Here is a 24099-nt window from a genome sequence, read left to right as displayed (position 1 = left end):
ATGGGTTGTACCACTGTTGCGGGGGTGGCAGGGTCAATTACCCCCCGCAGCCGCCGCGGGTAGGCAGCTCCGTGCCCGGGCGGAGCGGGCGCGCGGGGCTCGGCGGCTGCGGCCATGTGGGGCTGTGGAGACCCCGGCGGAGCCGCCGCCGCCACCATCGTCCTGAGCGGGACCCGCGACTGCTTCCTGCACCTGCCGCCCGCGCTGGCCTCGCTCCTCCGCCTGCAGCAGGTACCGGGGCGGCGCCGCTCGCGGCCCGGGCGAGGGACGCCTCGGACAGGCAGGGAGGATTACGTGAGCGCAGCCCCCCCTCTCGCGTTGCCATGGCGACACAGCGCCCTCCTCTCCTCCCTCACGACTCGGCCCTCCCGCAGCCCCGCGCGGGGAGACATCGGGGAACCCCTCCTTCCCTCTCCTCCTGCGGGGCCCAGTGTCGTCACCCATTCCTAATAAAACGCGGGAGAAATCGGAATTTATATTCCCCAGTGTGGTCTGGCACTTTGGGCATCTGCGTCTCTCTCAGCACTCCCTATTTCACACCAGTTTTCACAGTAACCCGCCAGTATTAAGCGGTTTATGTGTAAATGTATAACTCAGGTAGGAGGTGAGGTGGTAAATCCATGCAGAGTCCTCATTCTTCGTCTACATAACTAAAAGGTGCTGCTACAGAAAGGGACTCCCGTCACGCAGAGCCCTGCTGAGGACGCGAGGTCATTGCAGGGAGTGCAGCTTACATTGTAAATAACATTTCACACGTGCGAACGGGGGGAGAGACACTCTGTGCCTCTTGTGCCATCAGCGCAGAAATAAGAGTGCCAGCAGAACAGGGTGGGAAGTGGCAGGGATGAGCCGAGAAAGATGCGAGCAAAGCTCAGGAGTCCTGGCACAGCTCCTCTGGGCCGGGCAGGCCTCTCTCGGCGTGGGTAACCTCCCGATTTCCCAAGGCCGAAAAGGACATTTCACAATAGGAAACAATCCAGGCATGTAAAACCTGCTTTTCCGTCGTTGAGGTAGTAGAAGGAGGTTGGACTTGGAAGAAATGCAGTATTAAATGTAAGCTTCATTTCAGCTGCAGTTTCTGAATGTTCTACAGATCTGCTGGCAAGAGAGAGGAGAAAGGAGTGCAGTTGCTTTGAAGTCTTGTAGTGTCATTCTGAATATAATTTCTTGTGGTGGACTCCTCCTTTTGGTTAACCTGAGCTGCAAAATGAAAAGATAGAATCACTGAAAACCTGGTAGAAATAGCGTATTGCATTCATCTCATGAATAAAAATGTTAAAAAGGGGATAAATGGAATCAAAAGCTGAATCTAATTTTAGAAGACATTGCATAAGTGAATGACAAAATGTTGTACAAAACCCAATGTTGTGTGAAGATTAGACACTCAGAGTGATGCTTTTTCTATGGGAATACAGGGAATTAACTATTACATGTGATAAAAGGATCTTGGAACCATTGCAGATACTCTTTGAAAGTGTTTTCAGAGTTTACCAAAAGGTAAAATAATGCTTGAAATTGTTAGAATACAGTTGAGAAAGAGCAGAACATCACTATGTTAACAAGTAAATCTGTGGTATATCCACAGTGTACATTGTTTTGGCTACTTGATTTTCATAAAAATGGTAACTTTTAAAAAAACTACAGAAATTTTCAGTTGAATGATACCATGTAAGATACAGCGTCTTTGTGGAAACTGACTGAACATACTGAGATTCTTTAGTTTGAAAACCAAATACCTCAGCAGTTCTGAAACAGATTGATAATATCATTTTGGTCTGAGTTGATATGATTTTTGACTTATTTTAAGTTTGTCACAGAAGCACTCTTGGAGACCACGGAAATGTTGTAATTTTTGTGAATCAAAGTATATGTTTATTTCTTTTCCTCATTTGGGAAATACAAATGTGCAGTTACACATTTCTGTAAAATACTTTTTGATACCCTATAATGCAGAAAGAAAGAAAAATAATTAATTTCCTTACTTAAAAATAGTCCATAAAAATGAAAAGGTGTTTAAGAATTGAAACCAACGTGCACTTCCTGTGTTGAGAGTTGTGCAAACAAGGTGTAAAAGCCAGATAATATCTTTAATTCCTTTGCTCTCTCTAATCAAATATGGGTTAGATTGTCTGATAGTCATCTTACTTTATATTAATTTTATTTAATTTTATATTAATTTTATATTTTATTTTATATTTATTTTATATATTTTATATTTATTTCATTTCTTTGAAACTCATAGGGCCAAGCTGTGAAAGTATCCTGTGGTCATCAGCCGGTATTTTTGAGCTGGATGGAAATCAGGCATCGAAGTCACCAGGGTGAAAATATTGCAGAGATTAACAGACATTTGGCAGAGAAACTTGGCATCACAGATGGAGAACAGGTTTGAAATACTATCTTTTTTTCCTATTTAAACAGTGTATTGGAATATAAGTGGAAAGGTGACACTTCACAAGGTAGCTATGACCTTCTTTTGTGTATTTAGATAGTTTCTTCATGTACATCTGCTCATGAGGAAAGTTTACTGTCATTAAATGTCTGAAACATGAAAAGATTTGTTCATTAAATCAATGCTTAAACTATGTTAGTTAGGATAGGCTTGTGGATAGGTCTTTGCAAGGCTGGGGCAACTATCTTCAGTGACACTAATTTTAAGAAAATACACTTTTCAGCAATTGCGAAATTTGGGAATGGGAATATTTTGCTTGTTTTAAAGTAACTATTGACTTCCTGCCTATTCTTGTTTAACTTGTTTGGAGTTTAAATTTTCATCCCTTTATTTGCCCCTTCACCGTATGTCCCTGTGTGTCCTTTCTCTTGGAATATGTGTATTCACCTCTTACATACATATATATATATAAATGTACCTCTTGTATAGTCACCTCTTGCTCTTGAACACTCTGTTAAACTTCTCATAAACAACTATTTCATTGGGCAGAAATTGCAGAGATGCCCAAGAGACACACAGACTTTTCTGACATGGGACTATTAAAATCTCCAAATTGAATGATTTTTTTTTCTATTAATAGGTAGAGATTTAAACAAACAAGAATAGAAAAGTATTGCTTTACATGGTGTTATTGTGTAGTATATTCATATATGTCTATTCTCTCAAGTGCAAAATTTTGTTCAGCATAATAGAAGGCATCAACAAATGTGACCCAGAGCAGTGTATTATCTTACCTTGTTTACTTTTTTAAACATATCTTTGCTAGAAATTGTGTGCTGTCTGCAGTAATTTCCAATTTAGTAGTTGAGCAGCAAGGTATCTACCCTTTTTAGTTCTAGCAATTAATAAACTTCAATAGGAAAGCAATTTACAGAGGAAACCTAAGAAAACCTTTTATGTTTAGCTATTGCCTGGGAATAATCATCTGTACAATCTAATAAATATATTATTAATTAGGTAGTTTTGCTGTTGTTTCGGATTCAGGAGTTACACATTTGCTGTGTTTCATAATAAATGTGTGTTCCAAGTAGTGAAAACATAATGAAGGAGACGCCAGTTATGTAGTTGAAATAAAGATGGAACTTTTATATTTTTTAAAAAAAAAAGTTAAATATTTTGGTGTTACTTTTGCCAGGTATTTCTTGAACCCTGTTCCCACGTGTCCTCCTGTCAGCAAGTAGAAGTGGAACCACTCACAGCAGATGATTGGGAAATTCTGGTAATAAAACTCCTTCTGTTGTTCATGTTCTTGTCTTACAGATGACAGAGATTCTGACTCAAGCAGTTCAGTGCCCCATTCTTTTCAGCCTCTAAGAAAATACTAAATGTGGTGGAGTTTGGTTGTATTTTATATTTAGAAATGTATATTAGAAAGAAACATACAAGTTTTTTTCTTCGAACAAATGTAAAAAATGTGTGCAGTATTTAATTTATAATGGTATCACATTTCCCCAGGAGCTGCACGCTTCCTCTCTTGAAAGACATCTTCTCGACCAGATTCGAGTGGTGTTTCCAAGAGCCATCTTTCCTGTCTGGGTTGAACAGCACACCCATGTTTACATCAGAATCGGTAAGCAGCACTGAAGGCTCTCGGGCACCCCCAGGAAGCTGTTTTGCAGGAGTGGATGCATTTATTGGCATCTTTTGTTCATACTTAGGTACACTTGTGCCAGCAGCCCCATATGGGAGATTAGAGCCATGCACAGAGCTTCTGGTATGTCCCAAAACACACGGACCTGAGGAGAACATCACCAGCACACCTTCCACAGAAAGTGACATCCTGCTCAAAAATTTTGTGAAAAATAACATGGAGCAAGAAGAAACATTAAAGGATCCTTTTGCCAAACAACCTTACTTAAAGCCTGGAGTCCTTGAACAGAGTAAGGCTGATGCAAACGTGACGTTTGGCTTAAGTGTTCTCCCAAATATATGGAATTTCATAGGGAACATTTTCTCTAATACATCTGAGCAGAAACAAAAGACTTCGTGTGATATCGATGAAATGAGCACCTCCAAAGACAAGCTGCTGAACTTAATTCACATGGATTCCATTTTTAGAGTATGTCAGTCCCAGCCTCCCAGCGTACAGAATGTATCCACCACTCATGCGTTTCTGAAATGCAATGCTATTCATGTTTTTCCGTGGAATTTAGAATATATTGATTTGGATCCAAATCCTGTAGTATCTTATGGGAAAATAAATGAGCTGCTTTCCCCAAGACAGCGTCATCAAGAAGCAAAACAAAATCTGCCACTTGAAAAGCAAAATCATTTGACTAGTACACGAGACAAAAATCCTTTGAATTCGAATAGCAGTCAAGCATCCAGTGAGGGATCTGTTGTTCAAATCGTTTGGAATGGATTTGAAGACCTAAAGAGTGTCATAGAGTATGGCCACAGTGGGGAAGTCCTGCATGTTGGAAGAGTTTGGGTCAGTTTGAGCACAGTGTATTTTGGGCATTTTATTTTATAATACTTTCTATTGGTTAGTGGTGGAACTGGCTACTTAATGTGCAGTTTTGGGCTTTGTGTTAATCTCTGGAGTTTACTAGAATCAAATACTGTTTACTAGAGCCATGCTTTGCACTCGTTCTTGGCTACATTACTTACCATCATCCTGCAAGATGTACTATGTACTCTGGCTTTCTGCACACTTAGCATTTTTACACCAAGCGAGGAAAATGTTTCTGAAGCCAGTATATGCTTTCTTCACAATCTGTAGGTAGCCACTGTATTAACAAGACAGTAAAAGTATCTATTTACATGCATTCAGTACTGCATAATAAGACTCTTCATCAGTTAACACTTTGAAATGTGCCTTGCACCCTAGAGATCATCAAACTGTAAAGTAATGGGGCCATGAATCATAGTGCTACCTGATGTTTCATATTGTCTTTAAAATACATCTCAAAAATTAATTTTAAATAACCAGCTTGTATTTTAGTTTTTGTATGCCGTTTTGCAAGGTGGCACAAATCCTGGTATGGAGATACTGATGTTTCAGCCTGTTCTGATAGAACTGCTGCTTGATGATGTTCTTTCCTTCCTGGAAGCACATGTGACATCAAAAACAAAAACAAAACAAACAAAAAAACCAAAACAGAAACAAAACAAAAACACACACACACACACACACACAAAAAAACCCCACAAAAACCAAAAAAACCTTCAAATCACCATTAGACTATTTTGACATAGTACATTTCTCACCATTCAATTATTGCTTTGTTAAGAGTGAGAGCAAGACACTGCAGTGGTATTTGCCACAAAATCTTTTGACAAAAGTAATAATTTTCTGTATGCCAGCAATCATAAAGTCTATCAGAGTTAATAAATATTTATGAGATGTTTTCAAATTGGTGTAAGCTTAAAATATCACAGCTTAATTGAAAATGAATTTCCTTAAAAGGGTAAACTGACTAGTATGGTTTAGGGAGACTGGATTTTCTCTCTACCTCTTCCAGGTCTGCTTAGTTCTGGTCTCTGTAATGGCCTTTGTATGTTTACCTACCCATGTGAAATTAATTTAAATCGGCAAATGAAATTAAATTGTTGTGTTTCTCCTATCCTAAGAGCACTCTTGCGATGTGCTAAGAATTCCTCCTAATTCCTCATTTTGGAGCTTTTGGGTTTTATTCAAAGAAGTTAGTAGAGGTTTAGCTGTAGTGAGCAATTTCACAAATAGGATGAAAGGTAATTAGAAGTGTGTGTGTAAGAGCAAGGTTTGGATATCACTGTCAGTTTTATAAATTTTTTCTTAATTCTCTTGATCAGTGATCAAATAGAGAGGTTCCATTAGTGATGAAGAAATTGATGTAGTATTATAAATGGAATGTTATAACTAGTTTGCTTTTTAGTACTTCCCTTTTTTTGCTTTTATTTTAAATATTTCAGATTCCAGATGGTCTGAGAAAAAAACTACGTATCGAAGTACATTCAACAGTCCGAATTAAGTCAGTTGAATCTGTTCCTAAAATTCCTGTTTCTCTTACACTGCATCCCAAACAGAACTTAGTGAGTTGATATTCTTGGTCACATATTTGTTCATATATTGGAAAACGGATAATGTTGCTCTGGTCAAAGTGGGGAGGGGGGAGGGTATGTTTATTTGTTTTAATTCGTTAGGCGATGATTTGGAAATTGTCTGTTGTTGGCTATGGACATAATTCCAAAGGAATTTATTTTTTTTATAATTCCTTGTTTTTTTCATTTTATTATGTAAGTTTAAGTTTATAGGTTTCTGTGATCTACTTAAACAGAGCTTGTCTGGTATTTGTATCTTGATTAATGTACTGTAAACATCCACCCATTAAATTTTGGGTTGCTCTTGCTAGATAACTAAGTTACAATGTTAATGCTAATTAACATAATGCTAATTGTAACAATTTTCTGTGTAAAGGAACAGAAGATGTCACAGAGGGTGGAGAAAATTGAACTTCAGGATTTTGACTTCTTGTTTCCTGAAGCTATTAAAAGATATAGCACCTTTTAAAATCATAGGGTTTTCCATTATTATCAAATTGTGAGAATTTCTGATGTTAACATGAAGGAGAAATGGCATTGGTAGAGAAACTACACATTTTTTGTTAAATTATGTCTCAGGTATAAAGAGTCACTGTCAAAATAGCAACAATAATCGATAATAATTTTGCATTAGACCATTTTAAGTACATTAATATGGGCTCAAACCTAGCAAATATTACATCTTACATCTCTCTGCTGCCCTAAGAGAAACAAATGCCTCATGCATAGGAAGAAAACATTTTTGGTTATTAACACCTAGTTTTGTTTTATTTACCTCTTTCCTTTTCCCTATTTAGCATGAAGATATACATGAAGATGATGTTAAATGTGCTTTCAGTTCTTGGCTTCGGGATTCCACTACTGATGATCACCCGTGGATAATGACAAGCACTGACAATATACATCTGTCTGTTAAAGAAGGCAAGGATAATACTGTCCTGTCTACTGTGGAATTTACTTAGCCAGTATACCGTTTCTTTATACAGCCTTTAACATAACTGATACCTCTTTATACTGAAAGTGTAAGCTTGTGTTACCTTTATTAATGATTAACCTTTTTTATTCTTTCATTTTGGATTATATTGTAGTAATATTCTAATCTATTTTCTCTTGTGAGGAATGCAAACTGAATTTATTTGGAATTTTAATAGTTGTTCATTGTGTTTTTACAGGAATAGAGGAGTTTGGCCTTAGTGCAGCGCATCCCATGCACACTGAAGAAAATAAGTCTGAGAATGTTTTTATACTGAGTCCCAGTTTGCTGCAAAAGACAAATATACAAGTAAATATCACATAGTATCAGGTATCAAGTAATTTAAATTGTTATACTTGTTTAAAATATATTACATTTTGCATATAATATATTTCAATTTCCCTTTTACAGTAAATAATGTCAGTCTATTCATTAAATTATATCTGCAATCCTTTATGTTATGTTGTAGCTTGAGGCCCTGCTGAGATTCCAGGCATGCCATGCTTGTCACTGGGTTTCATAGTCCACATCAAACTCTCAGAAAAATCAGAAGAGAGGAAAGTCAGTACTGTCCAAGTTTGAGCATCCTTATACTTACTTGTATCTGTATCATGGTTAGAGTTGTTCTTCCCTTTGGTAACTGCATCGCTTCTGAGTGTATCTGGCAGGAACAGTAACTTTCTCTGTCAAAGATGAGACATATTCCCCGTTCAAACCTATCACACTCACCCTGGCTTTGCTCTGATACAATTTCTGTGCCTTCTGTTTCTTCCATATGTCATTTCTCAGGAGAAAAAAGATTTCTATTCAATATAAGGATTAATGCTTCCATTAGTAATTCTGGTTGAACCAGTGCCCATTACTTCAGGGTATGGTTATAGGATGGGATAATGCTTTTTTTGTTTTTAAACACATAATGAAATTTTTGTGGGCAATTAAGTATCTTTGGGCTGTTCAGAATACAATTTGTCCTCAAAAATTTGAATTGCCGTTAAAATAAAAGAGCTTCCTTTTACTAGTGGTAAAGTACAAGAAGGCTTCTAGAAATTGTTCTAATGACTGGTACTAAGATTAAAGAGCAAAATGCATTTCTTAATAGCAGTGTCAACATCTCCTACTAGCCTGTTCTTACCTGTGGACCTCTGTAACCCCTGTTTGCATGGCCAGCTTTCCATACTAGCTCCATGGTGAGCAAGAGTGAAAAATTCATGCCAGATGTTTTGTCAAGTTACTTTTCTCTCAGTCAGGTACCTGACCTGTTTCACTATTCTGCCTCATGACCTCTCCTGCCAGCACAACAGGGAGGGCACAGGAACAGGAACAAGGTGCAGGTAGGGAAAGAGACAGTGGGCTGCACAGTCTGGTATAAACAGCACTTGGCCCAGAATCTAATCTTACGTTATTAAATCACTGTCAACACTAGAATGTGTTTTGGAAGTAGCTGTATCTATTCCGTTTCACCAATGTACCTTTCTTTCAAACACAGTAAACATCAGCAAAGCATACATGCAGCATTTTCTTTGCACAATTCCAGAAGTGGCTAGTCACTTCATATCCTTCTTCTGTAGTTACATGTAATTTAAAGTGCTAACTCTCCTTTGTTGTAGGTTCTTTTACGTCCTCTAAGTAGAAAAGCTGATGATGACATCCAGCCACCTATACCTGATAGAGACAAGAACCTTCCGTACCACAAACTAAGCGATTTAGGGTGAGGCATTTTAATAGAAAAAACATGGGAGGGAATGGGAATGAGAATTAGAAAAAAATAACTGGTGGAAATGCAGATTTTTTGTAAATGAAGCAAAACTCTGCATAATTTGGCTTCTGTCAGCTTCGTTTATGCAGATGGTTAATTTTGTCCTTGAATGGTCTTACTGCAGTGAATAGAAAACGTCATGTGTCTAAAGGTACTCACATACTGAAAATTTTGGCATGTCTGTCACTAGGATGGAAGGTCTCAGGACTGAGACCACCTCACACTAGAAACTCAGAACTGAATTTTAGAAGAAATACTGACAGTTTAGCAATTCTTGCTGTTCTAAGTAGTATGAACAGACTTCTACATAGCAGCAAGGGATAGTGGGGTGATTTTAGCTGAGGTGCTCAAATAAAACAAAATTTATGATAGGTATGTAGTTTGCCAGTCCTTGTCGCGCAGTAACTTCAACCTGTTTACTTGTTCAACTACATTTAATAGTAAGGATCTCAAAGAACTGTATTTCCTAAATGTTTTATCCAAATCATCAGCTGAGGAGAGAAAAGCAGAGTGCTGGAGTCATCAGTACAAGGGAAAACAGTGGTACTGTGTAGCAACATGAAGCAGAGGACACATGAGCGGCTTGGAGTATTGTGGTAGTGTGCTGTCAGTGCTGGGAAAGGTAACTGGGAGTACAATGTCAGCATTCTAACTTCCCCATAGTGCAAACTTTGACTGCCTACAGTGTGCACTGATGCTACTTAGGCCATTTAATGTTTCCTTTACCCTACAGAGGAGTGGACAAATTAGGAGCATCTTTATTTGAGCACATAAGCCACAGTCTCCTGGGGCGTCCTTTATCTCAAAAGCTGGCTGCCATTGCTGTGGGACTGCGAAGTGGAGGGGTGCTTCTCACAGGAGGAAAGGTACACAATTCTGCTTTCACCTTGCGAACCCTTGCGTATTGCTTCCCATAGTTACAAAGTGGTTGGTGTTAGTTTTCTTTGATACTATGCAAGTTCCAAAGAATAAAGAACAAGCTGAAATGAAAGAGCAGTTAATGGAACAGAGGTCATTCAGTAAAACATTATCACACACACACACACACACACATGCACATATATATATATATGTGCGTTTTAAAGATTGCTACCAGTGCAATTTCAGTAGGGGATTAATCTACCTTGTGTTTATATTATGATAAACACCTCTTGTTTTTGAAGTATTTTAATGAAAATAAGCATATATTTTCTCTTGTGTTCTAAAATAAAATGACAGTGGAGTTGGTACTGTTATTTTCCTGTTGCCTCTTACAGTGATCCATTTAATACCCTACATCACTGAACCTAGCAGATGTCTTAACACTGAGCTCAGTGGAATCAGAACACTGTTCTGGATGTACCCACTCTGAATTTATTTTTGTTTCACTCTAGGGCTTTTTCCCTACCAAGTGATACAGAGGCAGAATACATCTATACTTTTAGCGAGGAATAAACTCAGTGTGTGTATGGTTTCCCCAGCTTGTTGACTGGTGCATACTGTGACAAAACCACAGAAACACAAGGAATTGGTTCTATCAATTTAATTTAGCTCACATTTATTTTTGTAGGGAACCGGAAAGTCAACATTAGCAAAGGCCATCTGCAAAGAAGCTTTCTTTAGACTGGATGCTCATGTAGAAGTAATTGATTGTAAAGCTTTAAGAGGTATGATAATAGTTTTTTTTTAATCTACAGTGTTTGCTGTATGATGAAAAGGCACAGTTATGAAGTTACTAATTTTTCTAGTATTTTTGCTGTTTTTGCAAGGATGTTTGATGCCCCATAATAAGAATCTTTAACAGTCTGATGAGAATACAGCTGCTGTAAATTTATTTCACATTTCTATCAGTTTGTGTCTCACATGCCACCGCCAAATTCAAACCCTATTTGCCATGCTTGTTTCTAATTGTTGCAAAGTAGGAAGAAGTTGCAAAAGTTGATCTGTGTGTTTTTTCAGCTGTGCTAGCTGAAACAAATATTTTCGTAACAAAATCCATAAGTATTAAAGCATACCTGTACTCCGTGAAAGGATGACATAGGCACCAAAGAAGGGTCAAACAACCAACTGAAACCTGATATCTATGGTGGCATATTTACTAACCTAGTGTATTTGGCAATAGGCCTCTAACACTTGTGATTATAGATGATGAGATGACTCTTCAGGTTTTGTGAGTTCAAAACAAGTATTTTGTGCAAAGATGGAGGAGAATGAAATAGGCTTTTTTCTGCTCTTGCATTTTACTGGCTTTTCTAATATTCAACTGTTGTCATACAGAGCCCTTATATTGCCTCTGTATTCTTTTTGCTATATTCTTTTTGCTTAATTCACTGCTTAAGCTGGAGCTCCTTGTACCAGAGAAAAGGGGAAAGATTGATAATGAGGTAGGTCTTTTGCCCTGGAAAATTCTTCAGATTGCAGGGCTCTTTAGCAGCTATTTTAGAGTGCTGCTGATACTTCTCTGGTTTTACCTGTCTGGAAATCAGGCTTGTGGGCTTCTGTAGTGTTTAGTGTAAGATGGTTTAGAATATGTGGAACCTTCTAGAACTTTTTTGACTGAAGATGTGGACTCTACTGATTGTTGACTCTGGTTTAATCTTGGTATCTGGATTTATAGATGTGGACAGACAAATCAAAACATGGTGAGCAAGATGTAGTCAGTCTGATTTTTTTCCTGATATTTTCTATCATTCTAATAGTATTTTGTTTTAGGAAAAAGATTGGTAAACATAAGGAAAAATGTGGAAGAAGCTTTTTTAGAGGCAGCGTGGAGACAACCATCTATTCTTTTGATGGATGATCTTGATCACATTGTTGGAGTACCTTCTACACCAGAGCATGAGAACAGCCCTGAAACTGTTCAAAGCAACAGACTTGCTTATGGTAATATTGTGCTACCTGTGTCTGGATAAAAATATAATGCAACTTAGAATTTCTTGCACCTGAGTTGTATTGTCTTACCTGAACATTTCTGTCTGTATCATTATTGCCTCTGGACCATTCAGGCAGAGGTTCACAAATTATGGTATGTAGGCATTTGTGGACCACTAGATGAATCAAAATAACCCACTCTGGATCTTGGAGTAGTCCTTGACAGTGTACTTCCAGCGCTGCTGCTGCTGGTACTGCCTGCTGTCAGTACCACTGCCAGTGCTTGAGGCTTCTCCATCCTTTTTTGTTCATTATATTGTTCATACACTCAAATACGTTGCAATTGATTACAAACTGCAGATGAATCTTTAACTGATAATTACTGATAAATTGATTTTTTGTTTTCTGTAATTATTTATAATTACAATGATACATCAATTTGATAACTTACTGATATTTAGAACCAACTTCTTTTAGATAAGTACCAATTTCTTTATCATCCAACTTGGTACACATTGTAGAACTTCCGTTTTCCTTTACAATGTAATAGTTCACAAATGTTAAAAATAAGATGATAAGTTGTAGTTTTACACTGTGTATATGGTTCCCTTTTATTCCTGAAAGTCTAGGCTGTGATAAATTGCAAATTAAAATTAAATCTAAATGATCAAGATTAATAAAGCCATAGCAAAAGTACTCTCCATTTCTTAGCTTAGTTTGAGGGAGTTGGCATAATTTTTTCTGAATTGCTTTTGAAGTTCAGAAAATCTTACTATAATTTCTCTCTTAAAAATGTGCTCTTAATTTAGATGCAGAATTGTTTGGATTTCTTATTACTATTATTTAAAGGTATAATAAATATGGCAGAGCTTTAGAGTTTTAAAGACTATTTCTTGAAGATCTACATTGCATCCTTAATTTTTTACTTTTGTGTATTTTTTTTTTCCTAGAGCACTTATTTTCTAGGCTTAAGATTTGTTTTTATTCTTAGAACTTTTCCTTTTTTATTTGCATGGAGAGAGTAATAGCACACAAAAGTAGATACCATTAGTGATGTTACAAAATCAGGTTTTAAAAACCACTTCTGATGGCATTTTCTTAATGGAATGTGTGGTCCTTCTCACTATACCTTTTTTTTTTCCTAGTTTTAAAAAAATTGTAAAAGTGGGAATAATCTATTATAAAGCTGTTACATTTTGTGTTCACTAATGCTGCTCTCCAGGGTTAGGGTTATTTTTGTTATTTTGCAATTCATGCAGCAATATCTTCTGTGTTTAGTTTTGAAAGATCTGATGAAAGAAGTTGTTTCCATGGGGAGTTTGATTGCATTAATTGCCACAAGTCAGTCTGAACATTCCCTTCATCCTTCCCTGGTTTCAGCACAAGGAACTCACGTATTTCAGTGCTTCAAATGTATCCGATCTCCAGATCAGGTAAATTCAAATAAAAATGATTGAAATGTTGTTTGCCTTCCCAGCAGCCTCAAATATGATGCTGGAACAGCTGCAGAAATAATAGGTTACACCCAAAGATGAGAAAATCTTAGAAGTTCTTTCTGAGGTACTTAAATACCTCAGAACTTATATCTTATTATTATTATAAAGTTAAAAAAAAAAAAAAAGTAATCCAGTGAAAACTCCCAACTGGCTCCACTCTTCAGTGGTAAGAGAATGCTGTATTCGGAGGACATTTCAGTTCAACATAAAACAAGTCAGGTTGTCTAACACAGGTGAGATATACACATCTCCTTTTACCTGTGAGAGGATGCTAAAGGAGCTGCTTTATAAATTCATGCAAGTCATCAAGTTAGATAAATGAAATTAAACATATGTTTTTTCACAGCTCAGGGAAGTAAGTGTGTCCCTAGAGTGTGTATTTTAAAAATGTTATTAACATTTAAATGTTAATTTCATGTGAAAGTTTTAGGTTTGTTTCCTATATTAATATTACCCCTTTACTTTTGAACATAGTCCAGTGTGAAAAGAAAAATGGATAGAGAGAAGGATGAGCAGTGTTAACTTCTGTGCAGGAGAAAGCAGATACTTTGAAACCTTCATTCCCTAATGACTCATTTGTATTTAATAAGAGTTGTTCCTGTCTGCATGTCTTCAGTCACAGGCCAGCAATTAAAAGCCACTGAGAAGGGGATGCTGTGTTAGATGCAGTTTAACTTTCTCCCACTTCCTGCAAGTCTCCTTTTATTGTTTTTAATACTAATACTCAAATAAGGATGAGATTGGAAAAGTCAAGATCCCAAAAGATACCAAATTATCTGAAATGTTTTTATCTGGTGCAATATATTTCATCTCAGACATATTCTCTAGTCATATTGACAAAATGAAAGGTTTTTCCCATGAAATAGAAAAACTGGGTGTAAAACAGTAGAATTTGGGGAGGGAGGGGCGTTTCATTATTATTGTTGAATTTAAAGTAGCTCTGGTAAGGTGAATATTTAAGTTATAAATCTGGTGAATTTATTGACATGCACCTGAAGAACTAGCATTTGTCTTTATTGCTTAGGTTTTGTCATTTAAAGGTTTGGTGTTATGCAAATATTTAAGGAAATCTTAGTAAGTCATACCTATTTACTCTTTGAATTCCAGAATTCCATATAAATAGTAAACTCAGTACACACTTGCTGCACAATTCTGTTTTTCAGAAGCAAAGATGTGAAATGCTGTATTCCATAATGAAGAAGAAATTGAATTCTGATCCAAAGGACTTCTCTGATCTTGACCTCCAATGTATTGCAAAGGAAACAGAAGGATTTGTTGCTAGAGATTTTACTATGCTGGTTGATCGTGCCATTCATACCTGTGCTTCTAACCGGAATGCATTGGATAATGGTGGTATGTTGACAACAAAATCTCTTATTTCATAGTCTTAGTTCTGTTATCCAGAACTGCTGGAATAATACAGAAATAAACTCCCAGTTTTGGTATTTTATATTTAAAATTTATTTAATTGTTACGCATTGTTAGGAATTCGTTACTGGCAGTCTGTGCATTTGGGTTTTTTCAGGATTTTTTTTTTAAGCAGATTTGAACCTGTCAACTGTGGATTTTCAGAAGGCTCTAAAAGATTTTACTCCATTAGCTCTGAGAAATGTCAACCTTCATAAACCTAAAGACATTGGCTGGGACAGGATTGGTGGCTTAAAAGATGTGAAACAAATGCTCAGGGATACCATCATGTTACCTGCCAAGGTACTAAGTTCTTTTAAATTAGTTACTTGAATTTTGTACAAAATGTTAATAGGGAAGAATTATGTTTTAAGGTGTGGCACAGTATTTGATAGAAAACTGACAGGCATGATTTTAAGCTACTTTTGTAGCTTTCCAATCTTCAGCTCTCTTCAGCTACTGGAAAACTCTTTCTCCTTCCCTTTCTGTTTCAAATACAGAAGGCAATGGCTGAGCTTTACTACAGATAAGTGTTGCTGTACAATACTGGAGTATTGCCACACTCGGTTGCAGGGCTTGTGATTAGACTCTGCAGAGACAACATTTGCAGCTGTCTTCTGCAGTGCTTTTGCTAGAGGAGTGTTTTCTTTTGGATGAATGCCAATCCATCAGTCTCTCTCTATTTTACTTTGGCCTTTCTGCCTTGCTTAAAACTTGAACACTGAGATGAACCATTGAGCATTGAGTCTTCAGAGAAATGACTGAAGAGTATATTAGATCATGTCATTCAGTGATTAAAACAGGAATTTAGAACTGCCAGTATGGACGATATACAGCTGTAGTCTATCCCTAATCTGTCCTGTTTCCTCTTGGTAGAAAATCCCACTTGTTTGTATTTTGGGTACCTATTAAACCTAGGCAGCTAGTTCAGCCCCAGGTAAACTAAAAACAGTCCAGATAAGCTGTTGAGATAATATTGGTGATGTTATAAATTAGATGCATTCTGTTCAGACAAAAATCTTCACTAGTCAGTGAGGTAACAGTACATTACAGAACGCTTACTTATTTTAGAATATATCAAAACTCTTTTCCAGTATCCAGAATTATTTGCAAACCTGCCCATACGACAAAGATCAGGAGTTTTGCTGTATGGAGCACCTGGAACAGGAAAAACACTGTTGGCAGGAGTGGTTGCAAGAGAGAGTGGGATGAATTTCATCAGCATCAAGGTAGCAAGATTTTAAGATTAATTGATTCATTTTATTAACCGAATTAAATAGCCTTACATCGTACCTGAAACTATATGCTTGTGAGGGCAAAATACTAAAGTAAGAAATTCATGTTTAAAATTTTGCTTGTCTGTGGATAACCCTCTGGATATCTTATTTCTGGAACTTCACAGTTTTATTACTGAGAGGTTTTTGCGTACTTATTCATTAGGCAGAATTAAAAAATTTGATTAGTTGTTCTTAGTTTCTCTTTTTTTTTTTTTTTTTTGTAAAAAGACCCCAGATTTTGATTCCACTGAACAATGAAATTGAGCAATATATTTTAAACATTTTTAAAATACAGTGTAAACCTTTGCCTTGTGATACTGTAACACATGTTCTGTTGTGGAAGAAGGAAAATTAAACTGATTACTTTTACACAAGTTGGAATGCTTGAAAAATTCTTCTGGCTTATCTAGACCCCTTGGCTCTTCTGTTCAGAGATGCCAGTCTTGGTTGCAAGAAAATTCAGTCTAGTACACAGAGTATATGCTGATATTAAATTACACATTAAAGCTAAGAAATATGTCATAAGTGTTCTTTTCTGATCATATCTTTTTAGGGTCCAGAGCTCCTCAGCAAATACATTGGAGCAAGCGAACAAGCAGTTCGAGATATCTTTAACAGGTTTGGTTTGTAAAGATATGTATTGTTATCAACTAGTTTTATTGGTTGAAGCACAAAGGAAAAAAAATAAAGAAATATCTGAGGAGAGATACGGCATCAGATCATAAAAGCATCTGAAATAACCACTTGTGCTGATGTGTGTGTCTTGCTAGGTTCAACCTGGCCATCATTGTTTAAGAACTGCACATTTTGGCTCCAGTCCGTAGTGTGCTTTTGGAACTGAACTCCCAGTTCTCTTCAGCTACAGCACATTGGTTCACATCACAGAACTGTCGTGGAAAACACATCCCGAATTCCTCCAGATGATTCCAGAAGACAGTTGACTGCACTCCAAGTAGTAATGCACACTCAATACATAGGGTCATATAGACTTGGTATTGAGGTCCTCAATGCCAGTAGTTCTTTTTCACAAATCTGCTCTTACTGGCCCTCAATGCTCACTAATGTCAACATATCCTACATAGCCTTTGCTTCTCATCTTATCATGTAGGCAGTCTTTTTGTTAGGTGTATATAAGCCAAGAACTCACCTGCAGTGATTGGATTTTAGACCTTTCATGTATATTAATATGACAGTTGAGCACTTAGAAATGATAAAGTGAGTGCAAAGTATGTCGTAAAAATGAGCAGTGACTCTATTGCAATCCAGTGTTTCAGAACCTCTTAAATTCTACAGAAAACAGATTTTTCTATTCTGTCATTAAATACAATTGTTCTCTGAACCTTTAATATTTTTAAGCAATTCTGTATATGAATGAAACTTAAACAGACTATAAGTATTGCTTTTTTTTTCCCTTTAGAGCTCAGGCAGCTAAGCCTTGTATTGTTTTCTTTGATGAGTTTGATTCTATTGCTCCTCGCCGAGGTCACGACAACACAGGAGTTACTGACCGAGTGGTTAACCAGCTGTTGACTCAGTTAGATGGTGTGGAAGGCTTGCAAGGTACCAATTCACCTGTATGCTCCTTTTTATGCAGAAGTTCAGCAGATGTTAATGGCATTTTTCTGCATTTTCCTAAGGGGTTTATGTGCTAGCTGCTACCAGTCGCCCAGATCTGATTGACCCTGCTTTGTTAAGGCCAGGTCGACTGGATAAATGCGTGTACTGCCCACCTCCTGATCAGGTGAGGATACAAATAATTTCACATGAGAGGCAAGGATAAAGTCAAACTAATGGGCTTTATTCTCCTTGTCTTTATGTATAGTGGCATTTCAAACCTGGAAAAGGTGGACTTGATTGCCCAGCTCCAATTATACAACAGTATAAAATCACTGATTTTAATGTCAGTGTGTTAGCATAAAACTGGGGAAAGAAAAGGCTGTTTACCACAGTCTTCAGGATCAAGTCATATCCTGTGGATCTAGCTGATTTAAGAAAAAATTAAATCAAAACAGGAAACTAATCTGCAGAAAGATTGGATGCAGTGTAGTGTGTATAATGTTCTCCATCTTCAAACTATGACTCCAGTGGATATGCCATTTGCTTACACCATAGCCAGTGCTTTGAGGCTATACAATGTGTCTTTGATTCCCCATTTTATGAGAAGATATTAGCAGTGTTCATTTTCAGATTAGTTCACACAATTAACAAATACCACATCATTTCACTCTAAAACACATATGATGATCCTGCTCTATCCTTAAAAGCATAGATATACTCTCTTTTCCTTCCTTTTTTTTTTCTATTTTAAACTTCTGGTTTAGAGTAAGATCATTCAGGTAAACAGAAGTTGTTCACTTCCATCACACATCACTTTACAAAGTGCCATACGAGGAGCAGAGCTCACCTTCATATTTTTATGTATTTCATATATAAAAATCCCAGATATTGACTGGATATATTAGAGAAATATAGTCTTTGTATACTGCATTTGGTTAGGGTAGTACTTTTCTAGTATTTGGGGGTTAGTATCTTCTTGAAAAAAGAACCTTCCTCCCTCAGAGAGGAAGTGGCTGGTGACAGGGCCAAAGCACCATCTAGCAGACAGGACAAGGAAAATAACAGGTTGCTTTACTGACTTTATTTTTTTCCTTTTTTACAGAATTCACGCTGTGAAATCTTAAAAGCTCTCAGTCATTCCCTGTCCTTGGCAAATGATGTGGACTTTCAGGATTTGGCAGCAAAAACAGAACAGTTCACAGGGGCTGACCTAAAAGCTTTATTATACAATGCCCAATTAGAGGCAATCCATACTAATTTAAATTTAAACTTAACACAGGTAAATAAAACTGATATAAAAGAAGTCTCTCTTCTTTATTTTTATGTTGATATGTTTGAAAGAGTTAATTGTATCTATGGGATTTTTTTTAGCAAAATTTTGTTTTCTTATATTTTTATACAGAGGATTAACTTTTTAATATGTGTGCAGGAAAATACAAGAATAATGTAACAAATTGGTTTGAATACTTCTTAAACACGTGATTTTTCTCACTTCATGATAGGTGTTTATTGTTAAATAGATTTATATAAGCCTAAATGTGTTTACCACAGTTGTAAGGAACAACTAACAGATTGATAGGAGGGATCCCACACAGAGTTTCTTAAGAGCAGATAGCAAATTCAGTTTTGAGATGGCACATTTTGAATGATGGAGGAAATAAGAAATTGGTGGGTGATGGGGAGTTGTTCCAACAGATTGTTTGATTGAGGTCGGGAGAGAAGTGGCGAGAGGATGGCAATACCTGAAATGGGTAGCTCTGGCTCATCTTCCAGGCACCAGCTAGAACCTGAACTTCCAAAGTACAGGAGCCCACCCTTGCTTTGTACCCCTCGTGTGACTGACAGATCCCTCCTCTTTTAGCCTCTGTTCAGCCACCTCTTTTCACATTTTTAATGCTTGTCCTCTGGTTCTACCTGGAAAGGGTTAGGTATGGCTTCACTGCTTGGAGGCCAAAGGAAGGGGTTGGGTCAGGGGTGCAAAATCAAGGAGACCTCTTGAATTCTTTTTGCCCCAGCTGTTAACAAGGCATTGGGGTCTCAGGATGCAACTTTTAGTATTGAGAGGGATCTCCAGCATGGCTTCCCTAACACTCCGTACACTTGTAGCATCAGTAAGTAGTTGCTGTCTCATGATTATCCATCATAGGAGGAGGTTGTTGTCTGAAGCAGTAGTTTCCAGGGTGGTATGTGCACACCCCAGAGAGAGCACAAGGCAGTCCAACGATCTGCAGGAGGAAAATATGAGAACTTCAATGGTACATGTATATAACTGACAAATATGCATATACTTGGTAGAGTGTGCTCAGAAATTTTTGATGGATAATGGTGTACAATGAAAGAGGTTTGCAGATGCCAGTCTAAAGCAACAATTCTCATTTCCACATCAGCATTTAAAATGTGTTGGCTATGACTAAAAATGAGTACAGCAATTAGGCACCATAAAAGCAGACTCACTTCAATCTCCCTAGAGCATTTTATGCAAGATACTAATTTGTTTGGATGGTAAGGTTGAGATAGAAGTGGTACAGTTCAACACAAAACATACATGAAGTTTCCCAACACTTGAAGTTGCTGAGCATGTGAGACAGTGGAAACAATAAAACCTTAAAATTATCTCCTGAAATTATTTTTCTAGCATGAAAGACAGAATGTTCTGCTTAAAGGTATTGGATTTTCTTGGCAAAATATTTGGAAGTATATTCCTAAAGAAAGATTATTGCTAGAGTCAAATGTAAATTGATATTCTCATTTGCACTGTGTATTAAATCTTTTCATGTAATTCAGATTGTAGTTTTTTAGGAGTTAACTCTTGTAATGTATTGTTCTCTGTTACAGGATTTTGGATCTAGTTCTGATAGTGACTTCAGTCTCTCTTCCATGGTTTTTCTAAACCACAGCAGTGGCTCAGATGATTCAGCAATAGATGGAGAAGCAGGGCTCGAGCAATCTCTCATTTCTTTAGACATGTCTGACTTGCTTCCTGAAGATCCAAGGTCCAACATGTATCGTCTTTATTTTGGAAGCTCTTATGAGTCAGAACTGGGAAATGGAACTCCTTCAGAACTGGTAAATTACTCAATGTTTTGAATTTTCTAAATATTATTAGTTGAGAAGCAGAAAAAAAACATACCATTTGCCTGGTTCAGTTTGTAAATACAATTTTGTCTGCTTTGACCTTCAAACTGTCTTCAGATTACATTTAGTAGTCCACAGTGGGGAAGGGGATGGAAGGACATGATCTGTGAGAATACAATATGGACTTCTCAGCAACCTTGCAGGACTTTAAAAGCAAAATCCCAGAATACTGCTTAATACCTTATAATTAAGCTAATTGCATTCATATTAGTCAAATCGGTCAAATGGCTTGTTCCCTTCCAAAGTTTAACACTAAAGAAATTTTTGACTTTTTGGTGGTTTGTTTGGTTTTTTTCTTTAACTTAGTTTTATTACTAAAGAATGACCATCCAGCTTTCAAGAATTAAGTTTCAGTCTCAAGAATCAATGAACCTTCTTCAATTTCCAATAAATTGTGTATTAAAAGAATAATCAGACCATGGAATTGTGTAAAGAACAAAACTAAGCCTTAACTTCCATCATGGTCTTTAAGAATTCCGGATGAAGTATCATTTTGCACAGAAAGCAGCATATTCTCTGGCCAGTTTGCAGGTAGGGATGTGCAGGTTGGCTGCCCAGCACCTGCACAGTGATCAGCTCCTCTCTCTTGGCTGACAGAGAGCTGTCTCTGAGCTCCTTACAGTGAACAGATAATTTCAGAGTTTGTGTGTGATCTGTGGGAAATTAATTTTCAAAATTTGTTGTAGAACTGTTACTACAAGTAGTAATCCAAGTTCTTAGACTCCTGTTTTCAAAACTGTCTTGCATTGATTCTTAAAGTCCGAAATAACTTACCTTGACAAGAGTTATCAAAAATAACTTGCCTTGACATTGGAGAAATAATTACTGACTGCTAAGGTGCTTTGGTATATTTTATCCTGCATTATGGATGATAGTATATCTTTAGAGACTTAGTTTTCCTCTGACTGTGAAAATTCTTCAGCAAAGATTCTACAGGGACTTTGTTGTTGTTGAATTTAAAAGGTGATGTTTTATCAAGTGCACAGTGAATCTGGAGGTGATGAGTATTTAAATTCCAAAGCTAACTACATAAACTTGCCCAGATTTCAGAAGCACTGATTTTCATAAGTAATTAAAGTAATGAACTAAGCACACCTTTGTTCTTTTTGAGATGGGCCATTACAAAAATACTTATGTATTTTTCAGACATGAAACACTTCATTTTCAAATTGGTCCTTTCACCCAAACACCTTGGCATATTAACCTAAATCTTCCTGTTCAAAAAATTACGTATATAATATATTTTAAAGAGAAGGTATTCTTTTTGGCAGTGGAGGCAAGCTTACGTTGAATTGTAGGCTAATGCCTAATGATGGAGTTGCTCTTTTTGAATCCAAAATGAGTTAATGTATTTCTCTTTGTGATCAATTTAGAGCTCTTTGTGTTTGTCCGGTCCAAACTCCATAAGTTACGACTTTACCAGCGTTTCTCAGAGAGATGCTGCGTCCTCACAACCTACAATGCTTAGAGCAGCTTCTCAAGAAGGCTCCCTGGAGAACCAGGAGCAGCAAGCAGAGCACCTGAGGACTGAAATCAATGCTACTAAGGCCAATTACAGAAGCAAGAATGGAGTATGGCACTTTTAAAAATTATTTAGTTGTAACACTTCTCTGTTGTTTTCCCACACTTCTTGGTATTTCAATTAAAAATTTCTGCAGTAATATTAAATATTATGTAACAAAAATAGCAAAGATAAGTGATACTTAGTTTGGGGAAAATAAGCCAGATGTTAGTATTCATATAACTAAACAGTTATTTCTATTACTTATTAATATGGAAAGGGGGAAGTTTTGGCTGTATTTATAATACATTTGGCTGTATATGCAATGAGGAGGTTCCATAGCTAATGATATTGATGGCACTGTGTTTCTATAGAAATTTTTCATGGTCTGTCCATGGCTCTCTTTTCAAGGAGGACAGCACCCTTAATCAATCAGCGCTTCCCAAGACCACTTTAACTATTACCCAGTCTCATCTGATGACTGCTCTTCAGGGTATGAGACCATCCATTAGTCAGGAGGACTGGAAGCATTTTACTGAACTGTAAGTATTTTTTTTTTTGTAATTTTGGATTCAGTGGAGATTTGGTCTTGTCACATTCCTTATACATCAGAAACACAATAGTTTTGAATAAATGTGGGGACTGGCAGCAGATAGCCAGTCTGCTTCGACAGCAGTTTTTTAAGAAATACAAAGTTACATAGTGGGAAACTATTTTACCAAGGAATTGTCTTCTTACTCATGTAGGACCTAGGAATAATAGACCAGAACCCCTTGTATTATGTTAACAGCTAGTACAAAAAGGCTCTTTAACTTTCAGAGCTAGGTCCTTCCTGCTCGCACTTAGTAGTAGCAATTTGTATTTTCAAATTGCTGGAGTTTGACCCTTTATAGTGGTGTTTGTAGCTGCCATGTTTGGGAAAGGCAATGATCTGTAGAAGAATAAACTTACTGAAAAGGAGAATGTGTCTCCTTGGACTTGGAAATCAAAAAGCTGGGCCAGAAAAAAGGAAGCAGGGTGGGTGAAAACTTCTCCAGGTCCCCAGGTCTGAGGAGAAGGGCATTCTTCATTTCCAAAAAAAATACACTTAAACATCTGTAGTTCTGTGGTGCATTAATATGCATCTGAAGAGGCAGACACAAAAAACGCATTTCATAAGAATTTGCTAATGTCTTTTTTTGTTTCCAGGTATGATAATTTTCAAAATCCCAAGAAGAGGAAAGTACAGATTGGCTCAACATTCAGACCAGGACAAAAAATGACTCTAGCTTAGTAACTTGTAACTATTTCTTGTAATTGCTAAACTGTTACTGGAAATTACATATGTGATTAAATTAGATTATTTATATTCATATGGATTTATTAATGCAGCACTTGAAGATAAGTTTCTTTTAAAATTACATGCTGTAAAATTATTTCACATTTTATTTTGAAGAAAATTGTCTTCCTTTAGATTGATATTAAATTTTTTGAGAGAACATTGGTTATGTTCTGTCCAGTTGTTTATCGTATAAACTTTTAAATTTTGGTTTTTATCAATTTAGTTGCCAAAATCTGATAATTATTTCTTGTCCCTGTTTGCTCACTACAAATAGAATCTGTTCAAATAAACTGTGATATTAATGGGGGATATGTTTTTAAAAAAATCTGTAAAACCCTTCTCTAATGGCTT

At 36.9% G+C, this 24099-nt stretch overlaps 1 protein-coding gene across 2 annotated transcripts; it reads left to right on the top strand.

The window, feature by feature from the left end:
* The first annotated feature begins 38 nt into the window (after nt 1–38).
* PEX1 (peroxisomal biogenesis factor 1) lies at nt 39–23905 on the top strand. Of its 2 annotated transcripts, none has more exons than XM_085050710.1 (24): nt 39–231; nt 2243–2386; nt 3588–3671; nt 3908–4022; nt 4111–4883; nt 6347–6466; nt 7273–7396; nt 7648–7757; nt 9056–9156; nt 9938–10070; nt 10754–10850; nt 11896–12066; nt 13333–13487; nt 14714–14903; nt 15094–15260; nt 16052–16186; nt 16788–16852; nt 17652–17794; nt 17872–17975; nt 18894–19070; nt 20627–20857; nt 22300–22497; nt 22839–22969; nt 23616–23905. In XM_085050710.1, the coding sequence occupies exons 1-24, from the start codon at nt 115–117 to the stop codon at nt 23698–23700; spliced, it is 3870 nt and encodes a 1289-aa protein (XP_084906836.1). In that variant the 5' UTR covers nt 39–114; the 3' UTR covers nt 23701–23905. The 2 variants fall into 2 exon arrangements, with proteins under 2 accessions (XP_084906836.1, XP_084906837.1); XM_085050711.1 differs by lacking the exon at nt 39–231 and adding an exon at nt 330–597.
* The last annotated feature ends 194 nt before the right edge of the window (nt 23906–24099 follow it).

Source organism: Lichenostomus cassidix, chromosome 2 (assembly GCF_008360975.1).
Source record: "Lichenostomus cassidix isolate B80296 chromosome 2, HeHo_3.0, whole genome shotgun sequence".
NCBI lineage: Eukaryota > Metazoa > Chordata > Aves > Passeriformes > Meliphagidae > Lichenostomus > Lichenostomus cassidix.
This window is presented reverse-complemented; position numbering and strand designations above follow the sequence as displayed.

Coding starts and splice junctions, on each gene's coding strand:
- PEX1 (XM_085050710.1), top strand. CDS start 115: ATGTGGGGCTGTGGAGACCCCGGCGGAGCCGCCGCCGCCACCATCGTC. Junction 232..2,242: donor CGCTCCTCCGCCTGCAGCAG/GTACCGGGGCGG, acceptor TGAAACTCATAG/GGCCAAGCTGTGAAAGTATC. Junction 4,023..4,110: donor CCATGTTTACATCAGAATCG/GTAAGCAGCACT, acceptor GTTCATACTTAG/GTACACTTGTGCCAGCAGCC.